Source organism: Prinia subflava, chromosome 2 (genome assembly GCF_021018805.1).
Source record: "Prinia subflava isolate CZ2003 ecotype Zambia chromosome 2, Cam_Psub_1.2, whole genome shotgun sequence".
NCBI classification, from domain to species: domain Eukaryota; kingdom Metazoa; phylum Chordata; class Aves; order Passeriformes; family Cisticolidae; genus Prinia; species Prinia subflava.
This window is the reverse complement of record NC_086248.1, coordinates 82,135,325-82,148,699: the sequence shown is the minus strand read 5'-3', so window position 1 is coordinate 82,148,699 and position 13,375 is coordinate 82,135,325. Positions and strand designations below refer to the sequence as shown.

General features: G+C 36.2%; 1 protein-coding gene across 2 annotated transcripts in view; it reads left to right on the top strand.

The window, feature by feature from the left end:
* The window catches only part of LRPPRC (leucine rich pentatricopeptide repeat containing), an 87,755-nt gene extending 75,638 nt beyond the window's left edge, over positions 1–12,117 (top strand). For both annotated transcript variants that reach the window (XM_063390797.1, XM_063390796.1), the window contains exons 32-38: positions 688–892; positions 2,871–3,010; positions 3,173–3,288; positions 6,078–6,152; positions 7,671–7,755; positions 10,181–10,323; positions 11,625–12,117. In XM_063390797.1, the coding sequence (XP_063246867.1) occupies positions 688–892; positions 2,871–3,010; positions 3,173–3,288; positions 6,078–6,152; positions 7,671–7,755; positions 10,181–10,323; positions 11,625–11,681 (821 nt within the window). In that variant the 3' untranslated portion in view covers positions 11,682–12,117. The remainder of the gene's footprint in view (positions 1–687; positions 893–2,870; positions 3,011–3,172; positions 3,289–6,077; positions 6,153–7,670; positions 7,756–10,180; positions 10,324–11,624) is intronic.
* Positions 12,118–13,375: the final 1,258 nt, after the last annotated feature.

Sequence of the window (13,375 nt, the reverse complement as noted above, 5' to 3'; positions counted from 1 at the left end):
GTCTTTCTGTGTATGTTTGCTCATGGATAATGTCAATTGACAAGAATTCTGCTTGGAGAAACGAGGGTGACTTCATCAGCTGTGGGTTTGTGGCAGATGGACAGGAGATTGACCTTGTGTGTTTCTAACATACGTAATTGCTATAATCTTAGGAGTTTCTGAGGTGAGGGTTGAGTTCTCCGTTTTTGTTCTTGCAAGGAGACTTGTGTCCCATAGTTCTATTTAAAAATTAGGGAAACACAGCTTTCATGCACACTTAAAAAGGGAAATCTCAGTATTATACTTTAGCAGTTTCTGTCATGAACTACATTTTTAAGCTATATTTATTCTTAAATGTACAACGTTTCTGAGTTTTAGTAAAGAAAATGGATTGCAGTTTGGAGAAGAAAAGAATCAGGACTTTAAAATCATAAGAAAGGATATTTATGACACACCTGCTTTTCCTTGATCTGGTTACAAATCTTGGAAGTAGCTTCATATTATGAGATATTACAGCCTTTCAACCTAAATTATTGTTGAAAGTTTTTGTGTTTATATGTTCAAGTTACAATTCACTATAAGGATTGAAGGGCTTAAAGAATTTTTTTTCTTTACATATTTTTAAAAGGGTAGGATTAATACCAGCAGCAGGGTGCTTTCTGAACTAAAGTCTGATTTGTGTTTCCCTCATTTCTTTACCATTGTTAGATGCCTTGGCTGTTCTAAAAGGAGTGCTTGACAGTGGCGTGTTGCCTACTAGACAAGCAGTTACTGCTCTCATTCAGGCCCTGGCAGAAAAAGGAGATGTAAAGAACCTGCAAGTACTTGAAAACATCCTGGGTGACATCACAAAATCACTTGGTTTTTCTGGCTCACTAATACCTAATGCAATTGCATTGGCTCATACTAAAAGGTAAGTATTTCTAGGACTATGTATTTAATTCTTTTCTGCAGAATGCTGGGAAATCTCTTGCATTATCCATTTCATTCTGTTCCCATTTTTGCAGTGTCCCAGATGTTAAAATTCTGGTTGAATATAGTGTGCAATTCTGTTCTGGTATTGTCTCCCAAACAAATTTGAGGTTGAAAATTAAATGAAATACAGGGATAATAACTGTGAAGCATTAAGGTCTTCTTTGGTGCTGTAATTTAGCTTTGATACCTTTGTTCCAATGTGCATGTAAAGTGTTTCCTTGGTGTTACATCAAAAGCCCTATGAAATCTGAAGGTAAAATGGAATTACCTCATCAAACTTAACCCCCAGAGATTTTTTTGGTGTGTTTTTGATTTTGTTGTTTTGTTTTGTTTGGAAACAAAAATCTACTACCCATTTCAGTGGTTAAAATGGCAATATATTCTTGAAATGTTATTGTCTTTACTTTCAAAATCTGAAAGTCAGACGTGTATCTGTGGACTGAGGTCTTTCCTTGGGATTTTTTTTGGTAAGAATTATAAAAGCTTAGCTGATGCTTTAGGCCACAGTTTAGTTATCATAATTATCCCCACACTATCAGTATCCTGTGATTCAGCTGTTTAATTCACAGTTGTGCTCTGTGCAGTTCTGGTTTAGTTGATAAGTTCTGGTTTAGTTGATACATCTGTTCTGTGCTGGTTTATCCTTTGGGTGAAGCTGCATGGGGAAGCACCTGGAGGAGAAAGGGCAAGGTCAGCTTCTCAAATATACATTGCAGGAACCAGTCTTCAGGAATCCTACATATTCTGTTCTTTTATTTCAAACTGGTTTTGTCAGGTGGCCCTCCTGTGCCTGACTTGGCAGGAAAGCTGTAGAACTCTGTAGTACACAACAGATCCCTGATTGCCTCAGGCATGCCAGGCCCCAGGGAGCACATCTGAGTGGTCCTTGGCACACAGTTCTAGTGCATGGACTTGGATGTAAATGAAATGCTTCAGATGGGAGAGACACTTCATTATTTGTGTTATAAGCTGCATATTTTCCTGTATTTCCATGTCATAGAAGTGTTGCAAGGTCAGAGCGTGTTCTTAAGATAGACATTGGTGACAAGAATAAGGAAATAAATTGTTGTATGCAGGTAGAGCATCAGCCTTTCCCGTACCAAAACTAATGATGTATGAAAAGAGTGAGCAGTGTAAATAATACACACCTTATATATTCTTATACCAATACAATGTTCATTTATTGGTAGATCCATGTTTCTGATCCAGTTTTCAAAGCATTTTTCCTAGCTTTCACATGTGCTGCATTTCTGCTTCACCTAAAAGCATTCACTGTGCTCAGTTTTCTTTTTCAATTTAGTTAGGTGGACTGGTAAGAGATGTTGTCATTTGAACTTTTTAGAATGCTGGAAGTAGAGTTTACACTTTGGTGAATACTTCTTGCATTATTTTATTAGCACTTACTATATTTAAGCCTTAAGATTAGAAGCATTTAGATGTAATGACCAAATCACATTTAGTATTGTCTTTTGTATCCAAAAAGGCAGGCATGGAAAAAATCAGGTAAATAATTAATTACATTGCATAAAAATACTTAAGCTGCATGCATTAATTATTCAGGCACCCGCTGTTAATGCTTAGAATTTTCCTTCTAAATTTGCAGGATGCATTTTCCTAAAGCAGCAAGCTGAACTCTTCTTTCTTAATGAGGAAGAGAATCCAAAATACCTAAACTTTGTACAGGTCAAAGGCCATTAAAAATTATTCATCAATTGATTTATTAATTGAGTCTCATTAATATTGTCTCACTTTTACAGTATCTGAGTGAATAAAATTGTTTTAGTCAATGTTATTTTCATCAACTATTACTGGTAAATACAAAATTGATGTAGAAAACAAAAACTTTATTGTAATTTCTTCTTTATGTGTAGAAATCTTGATTTCAAAAACTGAGTCAGTTCAATCTCTTTTTCTAGCAATGACCTTGATGCTGCTGTGAAATACCTTGAGCCTCTGCTTATCTCTGGTGCACAGAATCCTGATCAAGCTGTCAAAAGTATTTCCTATTTGTTAAGAAGGGTGTCTGAGGAAGGATTAGAACCAGCTTTGGAAAAATGTAAGTTAATTGCAATGATATTTAAATATTCTGACTCGACAGAGGTGTTATGAAAGAGCTATTACACATAAAACCTGCTCAGTCAGCATAAATCATGCCTGTGAAGTTTACAAAAGCAGCTTTTCAATGAAAGGTTTTCCTTATGTGCCCATCATTTTGCAGTTGGTGCAATGGCAGAACGACTGGCCGGTCAGTTTGGAATTTACAAACCTGTCACAGATCTTTTCCTGCAGTATATCAGTGCAGACAGAGTGGATGATGCCAGATCATTGATACAGGTAATGACATAACAAGAGGTACAGAAATGCTTAGAGCTCTTCAAAGGTTAACTGAAAAATTGGCAGAAAGAGGTGTTGTGCAGCATAGGCTGCTACTGGGATGCATTTGAATTACAGTGTGAGTAACAGTGCACACTTTAGACCAAACTGTGAGCTCGTGCACTAGTACTGAGAGTAGTAGTGTGTGCCAGAGACAGGGGCATTTTTTTGTCTTCCAATAACATGAAGAAAATAAAGAAAGTATTTGTATATTGCAAATATTTTTCTCCAAGTTCTCTGTTAGATGTCAGTTGTTTCTTGCAAACCATTTCCTTGCAACTTCTCACCTAATTTCTTAAGTGCTGTAAACATAATATCTTACAGCTGTACAGTGTGCAAAACAGAAGCAGGCAATGATTGCTTGTTATGGACTTCACTTGGTTGCTATAATATTGTATATAATGTATTCAAGGTTTATTAAGAGCTGAATTTGTTTTCTATTTGAGTGTCTCAGATGCATTAAACCCAAATGTTGATCTTTGGGTCACAGTCTCAGCCATGTTAGGAATTGAGACAGCTGCATTTGTGCCATTTTTGCAGAGCTAAAGACCAGCCAAGCAAGAGGTGGGATGAGCTGTGGGTGCTTGGAAACAGGCTCTGTCAGGGGGCTCATCCAAGCAGGTGACAGTCCAGCAGTCAGACTGATGTGTGCATAGGCTCCCGTCTCAAATCAAGGCCTCTTGTCATCTCCTGATAGTGTATGCTACTCATTTACCAGGTCCTAAGTATTTTAAACTGTTCAAGAAAAAGCTCTGCTTCATCCATGGTGTATTTTATGATATTTTGATAATACCAACAAAGCTGTTCTGTTACTTCTGCTACGGCGTGAGGTGTATTACTTGTAATTCCCTTACTTTGTGTGGTGCTTTGCCAGACTGGTCATCTGAATATTAAATGAAAAGCAGACTACAATTTTGCCATAAAACCCTCTTGCTGTATAGCTTGAAACATCAAAATGAAAAAAAAAATTCTCAAGCTATTTCACTCTTCCTGATTTGTTGATTGCTCTTCGATTGACAGGGAATGAGTAAATGAAAATTGGGTACTTTTTTTTGCTTTTGTAAGATAAGGGGTTTTTATTTTTAAGTAAAATCATAGTACTGCTAAAATTTTCCATAACATGGAAAAATATGGATATATTCCTGAAACCTGTTACAACAGCATCCAACTGTTAGAATTAAATTCATGGCTCTATAGCAAACTTGAAATAACATTGTATACATTGTATCTTAATGGACAATTTAAAAATACCTTGGTATAAATCGGTATTTACAGGTAAGCTTAAGTTGGAACTTTTGTGTGTGGGAGAAAAATGGGGGGGTTTATAGCTCAGGAAAAACTTTGAGCTGTGTTGAATATTTGTGACTGCTGTGTGGATCGAGTATTCCACTAACAGGAATCCACCAGCTGGAGGATAGGAATAATCATTCTCCACTGTTATATTTTGGAAAGTAAACAACAATCTAAATGAATTATTTTGCTTGTAATGTAAAATATTACTATATACATGGAGACTCCTTGATTTCAGAAATGCATCTAAGAGTGTATTTAGAAGTTTATGAAACAGCAGTGTCTGCTACTGTCTGGATGAAGAGTGCCATTAGTGATGAGAGTCAGAAGGGATTTGATATTTCAGCATGAAAGGGAGGATAATGTGGATAACATTTCTCAAACTAGACTCTTTCCTCTCAGAGCAGTTACTGGCTGGTGAGAGTAGGTGAGAATGTCTAGAACTGGTAATAAAATATTGCAAGTTTCTCTCATCAGTGCTTTGCCCCTATTTAGCACCATAAAGCCACTTCTTGTCTGTTTGCCTGAAGGAATGAACCTTCACGCCTTTTCACCTGGACCTTAAAGAGCTTGTAAACCATTTTACTTAGACAGAATACTCATCATGGCATAACCCAAAATTTCTCATTTGCATATGTCTTCCAATACTGGTTAAATACAGGAAATTCAAGGTTTGTGTTTCCATATGCACAGTATTCTCTTTTTCCTGTGCATTTTGGTACTGATATTGTGCAGCTGATAAAAAAACCACACTGTGTGTTGTTAACAGTTTAAGACTGACATCTTTGAGGAACATACAATAAATATTGTCTTGTATATTTTATTTTGTCCTTGTTTCTAAAGTAAGGTAGATTTTTGATTTTTATCTGGTCTGTCTCAAACTTTTTTAAGTTCAACTTCTCTCCCTTAAACCCTGTCTGTTGCAGTTAAAGCCTTTTATAAAATAGAGAGATTGAAATCAGTCCTTTGTATGCATAAGTGTAGGTAATTATACTTTAAAGAGAACTTGCTTTGTACATTTTAATTTTTATAAAGAAATGAGCAGTTATCTCCCTGACACCTTATTAAATGTATAATTAACCTTATGATCCCTAGCTCACTTGTGAATGCTTGGCAGTATAATTGGAGAGGAATAGTGTTTCTCTTTTTCATTCTTTTGCAGTCCTAAACCTCGTTTTTGTGGTATATGGAAGTATTAGTTTAATTCTTTCCCCTATTGTTTTAAACAAACTTTATACCTACCATTTTTAAAATGTTTACCAAAGAGGTGCATGAAATGAACTTGGTTTGTAGTTGTTTTTTTTTTGTTTTGTTTTCTTGTCAAACTAATATTCAATTATTTACCGTGTAAATAGTAGTATATTGTTTTAAGCATCTGTAGTTGGAAATTTTCACCTTAATAATTTTGTCTGTAAGTAACGTACTCATGTCTGCTACATTAATCATTTCTTTGTCTTCAGAGGTGGAATGCAATAGCTCAGGACAAGAGAACTATAGGGCGTTTTATGGCTAGATCAGCATCTAAACCTGGACAGGTACAGTATTTTTCTCACGTATACAGTTTTATATGTTGCAGAATACTATCTCATCCACCTTTCTTAAAAGTGTTTTGAACTTCACAGTTGACAGCTGTACTGGGTTTCTTGGGGAGGGGGGAGGTTAATTTGCAGAGCTGGTTATATTTAAACAGCTTACATTATGGAGCATGATGGAAAGGAGGGTGTACTTCATATTTTTCTATTGTTTCAGTTATTTCCTGCATTTTCCATGTTACACTGTATATCCTACAAACATTGTGCTTAGAATGTTTTACTGCATAGTATCACAAGCTGAAAGTCCTTATTTTATTGGCTACATTGTACGAATACAAATGCAAGTTAAAAGCTCAGCCTCTCTCTGATAAAATGCTCTGTGTTTACATTGAAAGACACATTTCATATTACTTGTTATGGTGGTTTGGACATGTATCTAGTCAGAGCATCTGTTTAGATTCCTGGCTTTGTGCTCATTCCCTGTAATTTGAAATGCTGTCCTTTATGTGCTTGCTCTAGTCCTATCCCTCCCTCCTCCTGTGGCCCCCTTGAAGAAAACAAAAAAGCTCAGAACAAATAAAGCACGAATCCAAAGGCCAACAAAAAAACTCCAACACAAACAAAAAAGCCTTAGCACGCACTAAAAAAATCAAACACCCCCCACCCCTCAAACCCAACATAAACAACAACAACCAAAAAAACACCTGAAATACACACCCAAGCAAAACCATATGGATTCCTCTTTCATAGAGGAACAACATCAGGAGACATCTGCTACACAAACAAAAATAAATATTTTTTCAAATGAGCGAAATGCACATTTATGTTTTGTGGAAATTGCCATTAAATATGAATAGATTTAAAATTCTACTGTTGAAGTGATGATGATAAATATGATGTGATAAACACTATTATTTGGTGTCTGTAAGAAAGAACTAAAAACGCTAAAGTTTCCCAGCTCATCAAATTGAAATTTTACTAACACATCAAAGTTGGTAGTGTGTGATAAAGGTGTTCTTAATTTCAGTAAACTGCTTTTCATTTAAAACCTGAGAATATTTAAAAATGCAGTCAGAGACTGAAGGAAGGAGATTCCAAATTAAAGCACATTAGTAAGGGATCTGACTCCTTTTAAGCATTGATCATAGCTACCATTGACCTCTAGGTGACTGAAGGATGCTGAGCGTTTTGAAGTTATCTTAAATTGGTTGAAATCATGCCATATTCTCATTGATACATTAATTGCCTACCTGAAAAAAAAAGGATACTAATGTTTAGGATTCTTGAGTATGGATTTTAGACCCTTATTGCATGAATTGTATTTTGTGCTTCATTTCTTTCACTGTTTCATATCTGGAAAATTTTGGAAATTATTCTAAATACTTTGAGTCACACAAACCATTCTTTCTTACCAGCACAGTTCATCTCAAAGTGCAATCACTGTTCTGAATTTGGTGACTTTCTTTTGTTCTTTAAGATTTCAAGGTCATGCTCTTTTTGTGTGTGCATTAAATCTCACAGGCAAAGGGGATTGAGACGCTTCTAGAACTGATCCCTGAGCACCTCGACCCAGTAGTGACGTACCGGCACCTCTTGAGATGTTATGGTAAGCGATTGTCCTTGGAGAGTGTTTCAGTAAGAACTCTGGAGACATACAGGAACATCATGCAAGCCCTGACTTGCTTTACAGTTCATAAAGAGGTGCAGAGGTTATCTTATTTCAGTCTGCTGGGTCTGTATGCTGTCCTAGCTGTCAGGATGGAAGAGCAACCAGCTAATACAAGCTGTGAATGCTTTACTTAGAACCTAAAGTAGGGGCTTTATGGAATAAGAAAGAATCCATCCTAACCTGTGGGAAAAATGCTGTAGAAATGAATGGCTTTTTAAATGAATTTAGCTTTTTTTCCCCCAAAGCGTATAGTAATATTAGTTCCTTTTATGTGTGTGTTTGTGTGTGTGTGTGTGTTTCAAAATCATAAGTGATTTGTTCTATCAGTGAAACGATCTTATTGTTATTAGTGTAAATTATTTATGCATTGTGTAATGTAGCCAAAGTTAATATTCCAGATGCCTTCATTTGAATTCACATAAGCAGTTGAAGTACTCATCAGTTCTCTTTATAGCTGAAGTCAGAGGTGAGCACCTCTAAAAAAGTCAAGTTGTTTAAGTATGTTTATTTGCAAGACTCTCTCTTGAAAAACCAACTGCTCCTATGGCAACACTCAGTTGTAAGCTTGCATCTCTGTGCTGCAGTCCTTTGCCTTGTGTGCTTTGATACTCCTCCAGTTGTATTACAGGGATAAGATACAGTGTTAAAGGAATACAAACTTACATATTTGAATCAAGTTGTGGAAGTCCTATGATGTGTTGTCTAACTTGAAAATTTGCTTGCTTAGTAACATTGCAAAGAGCAATCACTACCAAAAATTGTTTAGCCCTGTAACAGATAGGTTCAGGCTCACAGAAGGATAAGTTGTTTAACATGTTTTTATAAAACAGAAAATTGCCCTTACGTCACCAGCACTGTACTTGCTGCGTTTTGCTGTCATTGGTCCTCTGCTGCTTTTACCTCAGTAAAAATTCTGTAAGTGAACTAGGTTTTTCCCTGTCCTTCCTAACTGCATGATGGTCTAGCAGTTTCATGAAGAGATTGCAGAGAATCAATCACTTGCCTGACTATACCTGAAGCAGTGGTTGGGGTGTGTTTGAGCACGTGAAGCTGTACTCTGTATGAGCAGATGCTTCCTGTACTCTCTTCAGGCAGAGATGTACCTGGCTCCTGGCGGGTTCTAGAGGAAACTTTCAGTACAAGCATGAAGAGTTTTTAAAGCTGTTCCCACGTTATTCTGTGCAAGCATCTTACCTGTATGAGACATTGATCATTTCACTGTTAAAGGGATCACCAGCAAAACATTTAGCACAACTGAAAATGAGAAGGCTTAGATTGTGCTCTAGCCATGAGGGGTAGAAGTAAGATCTTGTAAATCAAAGTTGTTTTGTTCTGTTGTTTTAAAAATATTAAAGTTAATAAGCTTTCGAACGTGATTTCTTGTTTTGGGCCAAATACAACCTTGTATTAGCATAATTTTTGAGAGAACAAGTTGTTCTCCTTTCATTTATTCTCAGGCCATTATTACCTGTAATTAGAAAAGGCTATGAAATGTGGCAGAGTATTGTTATTACCACAATTGGTCACTGTTTCTAATCAACAAAAAAATGGGCAAACAAAATGATAATTGTTTGTTTTTAGGAAAGATATAGTAGAATATAGATCACAGCTGAAAGAAGTTTGATCATCTGTCAGGCATCCACGATGGAAAAAATACAAGGGCATTTACTCCTGTCCTTGTCCTGAGTTGAGATCCACTGCCAGGGCTAGCTTTCCTTCTGTCTGGTGAGATGCACCATCCTTGCTGTACACCTTTTAGAAAAAAGAAATACCTAAAATCACATTTGTGTGGTCCATTGAATGTGATCTAAGTATTAGCTCTTTTTGTTGGTGTTTCCCATAATAAATCTATTTTAAAATTGTAGAAAGTTAACGATTTCTATGCTTTCATTAAGCTGTCATTTCATGCAGTTTTTGCAGTAGCCTCCCACATTCAAAAAGGAGCTCAGCCATTTGCCAGATGTGAGTGGGAAGCTTTTTCTTACAAGGAAGGGACACAGGCTATCCATTTCTGCACAAAGCTCCTTTTTATAGTTCCTATGGCTGCAAAGATGATGTTTGCAAAGGTGAACAAGTAAAACCTGAGACAGCTCCCATACTGCAGGTGTTTGTGTTCTCCCTCCCAGGCAACAGAATGAATTTAACTGGACATGATGGCTTCCTGGATGTTTACAAGGTGCTAGGAACTGTTGTACTGCTTCTAGGACCCCGGGGACAGCAGTGGAACTGTCAAGGGTCGCTTCAGTTTCATCCCATGCTTCTCAAGCAAATGTCTGAGCAGCAGATGGTTAAGCATGAGTGAAAAGAGGTGGAAAGAGAAACAAGTAATCACTGAGATTCTTTGGGTTGTTTTTTTCCTCAGAATTGGATGGGGATGTTGCTTCTGTAAAGGCCACGTATGAGAAAACAAAAGCGAAGAATATAGAGCTGCACGAAATCTCTTTGAAATCTTTAGCAGCTTTCCTGAAGAAAGTAGGAGAGCCTGTCCCTTTCACTGAACCCCCTGTGAGTATTTCCTAATTAAGAAACAGATCTTCAGAGTTGTGTATGTTCAATATTCATAAAATAAATTGCATGAATAATTATATAGGGGCTAGGTTTCTGCAGGGACTGCTCAAAGGAGGTAGTGTATGAAGTCCTGGGTGTTGTGGGAGCTGTGGTAATCTTGTATTGGATTTGACTTAAGGAAATGAAACCTCTTGGGGCTTACAATATTTAAACTACCTCCTTCTTATCAGGCACTCATCTACAGGTGTACCTTTATGAAATATCCTTGGGGCATTTATCTAAGAAATTGCACTTGAAAAGGCTTGTAGAATGTGTGCTTCGGTAACAATTAATGGCTTCTAGTTTTCATTAATTAGTGTTTTGTGTCTAATATAAGTTGCTGTGCTAGTAGGATGGAATTTTAGAACTGTAGGAATTATTTTTCTATTGCAGCTTTGCTTTTAGCTGCCCTGCCAAGATACCTATGCAGCTCTGCAAATACATGTTACTTGAAGGTGACAAGCAGCATGATGTTAAATCTGTGAAGACTGCAAATAGTTTTCCATCATTCCCTTGACTAATAGTCTATTAGTACCATTTTTGCTAGGCAGATTTTGAAGACATTATATTTTCCATTCTCTAAGCAAACTTTTTATTGCTTTTGTCTTACCACTTTTTATATTCTAAAAAAATGTTCTGTAATTCTGTGAAACTGGCTATATACTGTTTCTCTACATTACTTCATGATAAATGTGGTTTTCTTTTCTAATTTGTAAAGAATTCGAGAAAATTTTGGCGCAAAATATTTGGTTTAGCTTTTCAGCAACTATGGTGGTTTTTCTCTGCAGCTTTACATAGTTTATAATCTGAACTTTTATTTGGATTGTAAATTTAAAACCTAGAAGTCTGTTTCATATATGTAACTGGTGAACATAGGAGTGTTTTTTCCAAGTCACTGGGATGATTCATTTTCTGATTTCCCTGTTCAATTTTTCTCTACTGCAGCTTGGTCTTTAAAAGCGTTTCAATTTTTTTGTCACAATTGCAGATTGAAGTTAAAAAGTATTTTCATTTAAAAAATGAAATTGATTATATTATTGCATTTAGTAATAGAAGCTTCATTATGCATTTTTGGCAAGGTTTTCCTTTTCCTTTTATTCACTCTCTCTGGTATTTCTCCTAATTATACAGACTTCAATACAGATCTAGTTTTGCATGACAGAGAATAATAGATTTTGTCAGGACGTAAGACTTTGTTCAGAATTAGTAACTTTTCAATTGAAACAAGGTTGAACTTGTTTATTCCACTCTGTTTATAGGAGACATTCAAGTTCTATGTGGAAAAATGGAAGAATAGAAGATCGGAAGCATCATGAACAAACAGTTTTATGGTTTAGTTGTTTATGAAATTGTTTAAATATTACATTCAATAAAAACTTTAAAAACTACGTTATGTGTAATTTTTAATTTAAATCTGTGATTAACATAATTTGCTGTAACTGCATTTGATGTAAACATTTATTAATAGAAATGCTGTTAAAAGTCCTAATGAAATATCAAGGTGCAGCCCACTGAGATATTTCCATTTTGGTGTATGATCTGCTGTAAACTCAACTGTTTCTTTGCCCCTGTTGATTTGCCAGATATGTGTATATCACAAAAGTTGCTAGAGGGGTACAGAACTGTAACTGAAGGAGACTGTCTGATTCTTGCTTTGGTCACTGTACTTCAGGGTGAAAATATAAGGGTGAAGAGCATCATCTTCAGGATTCAGCTGTATCTACACAGAAAATAAACACATTTTTTAAGTTTTCTCTTTATTGTACTTTGTTGTGTTAATCATCTCGGGAGGGTGTTGGATATTATATGTAAAGACAAAGTACTTTGGCCTTTTACACTAACCTTGTGTGTTGTAGTCGTATAGAATGAATATATATATTCATTCTCATAACTGTTAGTCCAGTCAATTTAACGAATACAAGAACTCCATATCCATGAAAACATGCCCTTTAAACAAAGCAGTGCCTGTTCTTTGCAGGGGTAGCAATTTTTACTTGCTGGGAGAGTGGTGGACATGCTTTATTTAAGGAATGTGGGAGCACTACTCTGAGACAATATTTTAGAGCCCAGAGTTGTGTGATCGTGAAAAGAAGACATGTCTAAGTTAGAAAGATTAAATATTAGGTAGAAAATACATCCATTATCTCTGTGCATAATGATGGAAACTCACAAATATGCACATTGGTATTGCAAATGGAATGCCTTGCCTGCTGAGTACTTCAAACTGGTTTTAAGGAAATGAAAGATTGTTTCTGTGCATTTCAGCTTTGTTTATTAATCTTTACATTTTAACCCATATCTTAACTTTATATTTCTTAGGTTTTCCCACATAGGCAAAATTAAAAATTCATGTGTATGCACAAGGTTTTGGCAAAATTTTGCAGGACTTGTATGGTCAAAGAAAGAAATTGGGACCTAATTTTTTTTTTTTACATTAGACTTCCAACTTAATTAATTATTAAATTAAAAAATACACAGAAAAATCCTGCTGTACTTTCAAAATGAGTCTTCACTGATCAGGAGTGGAAGAATGGTAAATTTTGTTTTCCAGGCAAGCTGGGTGAATGCAAGCAGTGTGTGCTTCCTGGATGGTGTGGTTTTGCAGTGACCTTCATCACTCCACAGGCATAGACTTGACAACATACAGCAGCTACGTGGCTCGAACCGTCTCGCACCCTTTGTTCCTGGCTTGTCAAGATGAGGCATTAACATTTGAAATTTCATTCATAGCCTAATGGTTTTGTGCCCTACATGAAAGCAAGCCTAGGCAGGACTCAGTTTATTTCATTTCACAAATGGAGATGGTTCTTTTTTCTAAAGCTGCAGCTACATTACATGTGTTTCAGTGTAATAGCAGCATAATTGAAGACTGTGTCAACTAGTTGGCAACCCTTTCTCTGGTGCCACAGCTCTTGTTTTTAGAGGTCATCTTGTGAATCTCTCCATTTCACAGCAGTAGCCGTGTTCCTGTAAGTGGAGTCACAGCTGAGCGTAACTTGAGGAAATGGAC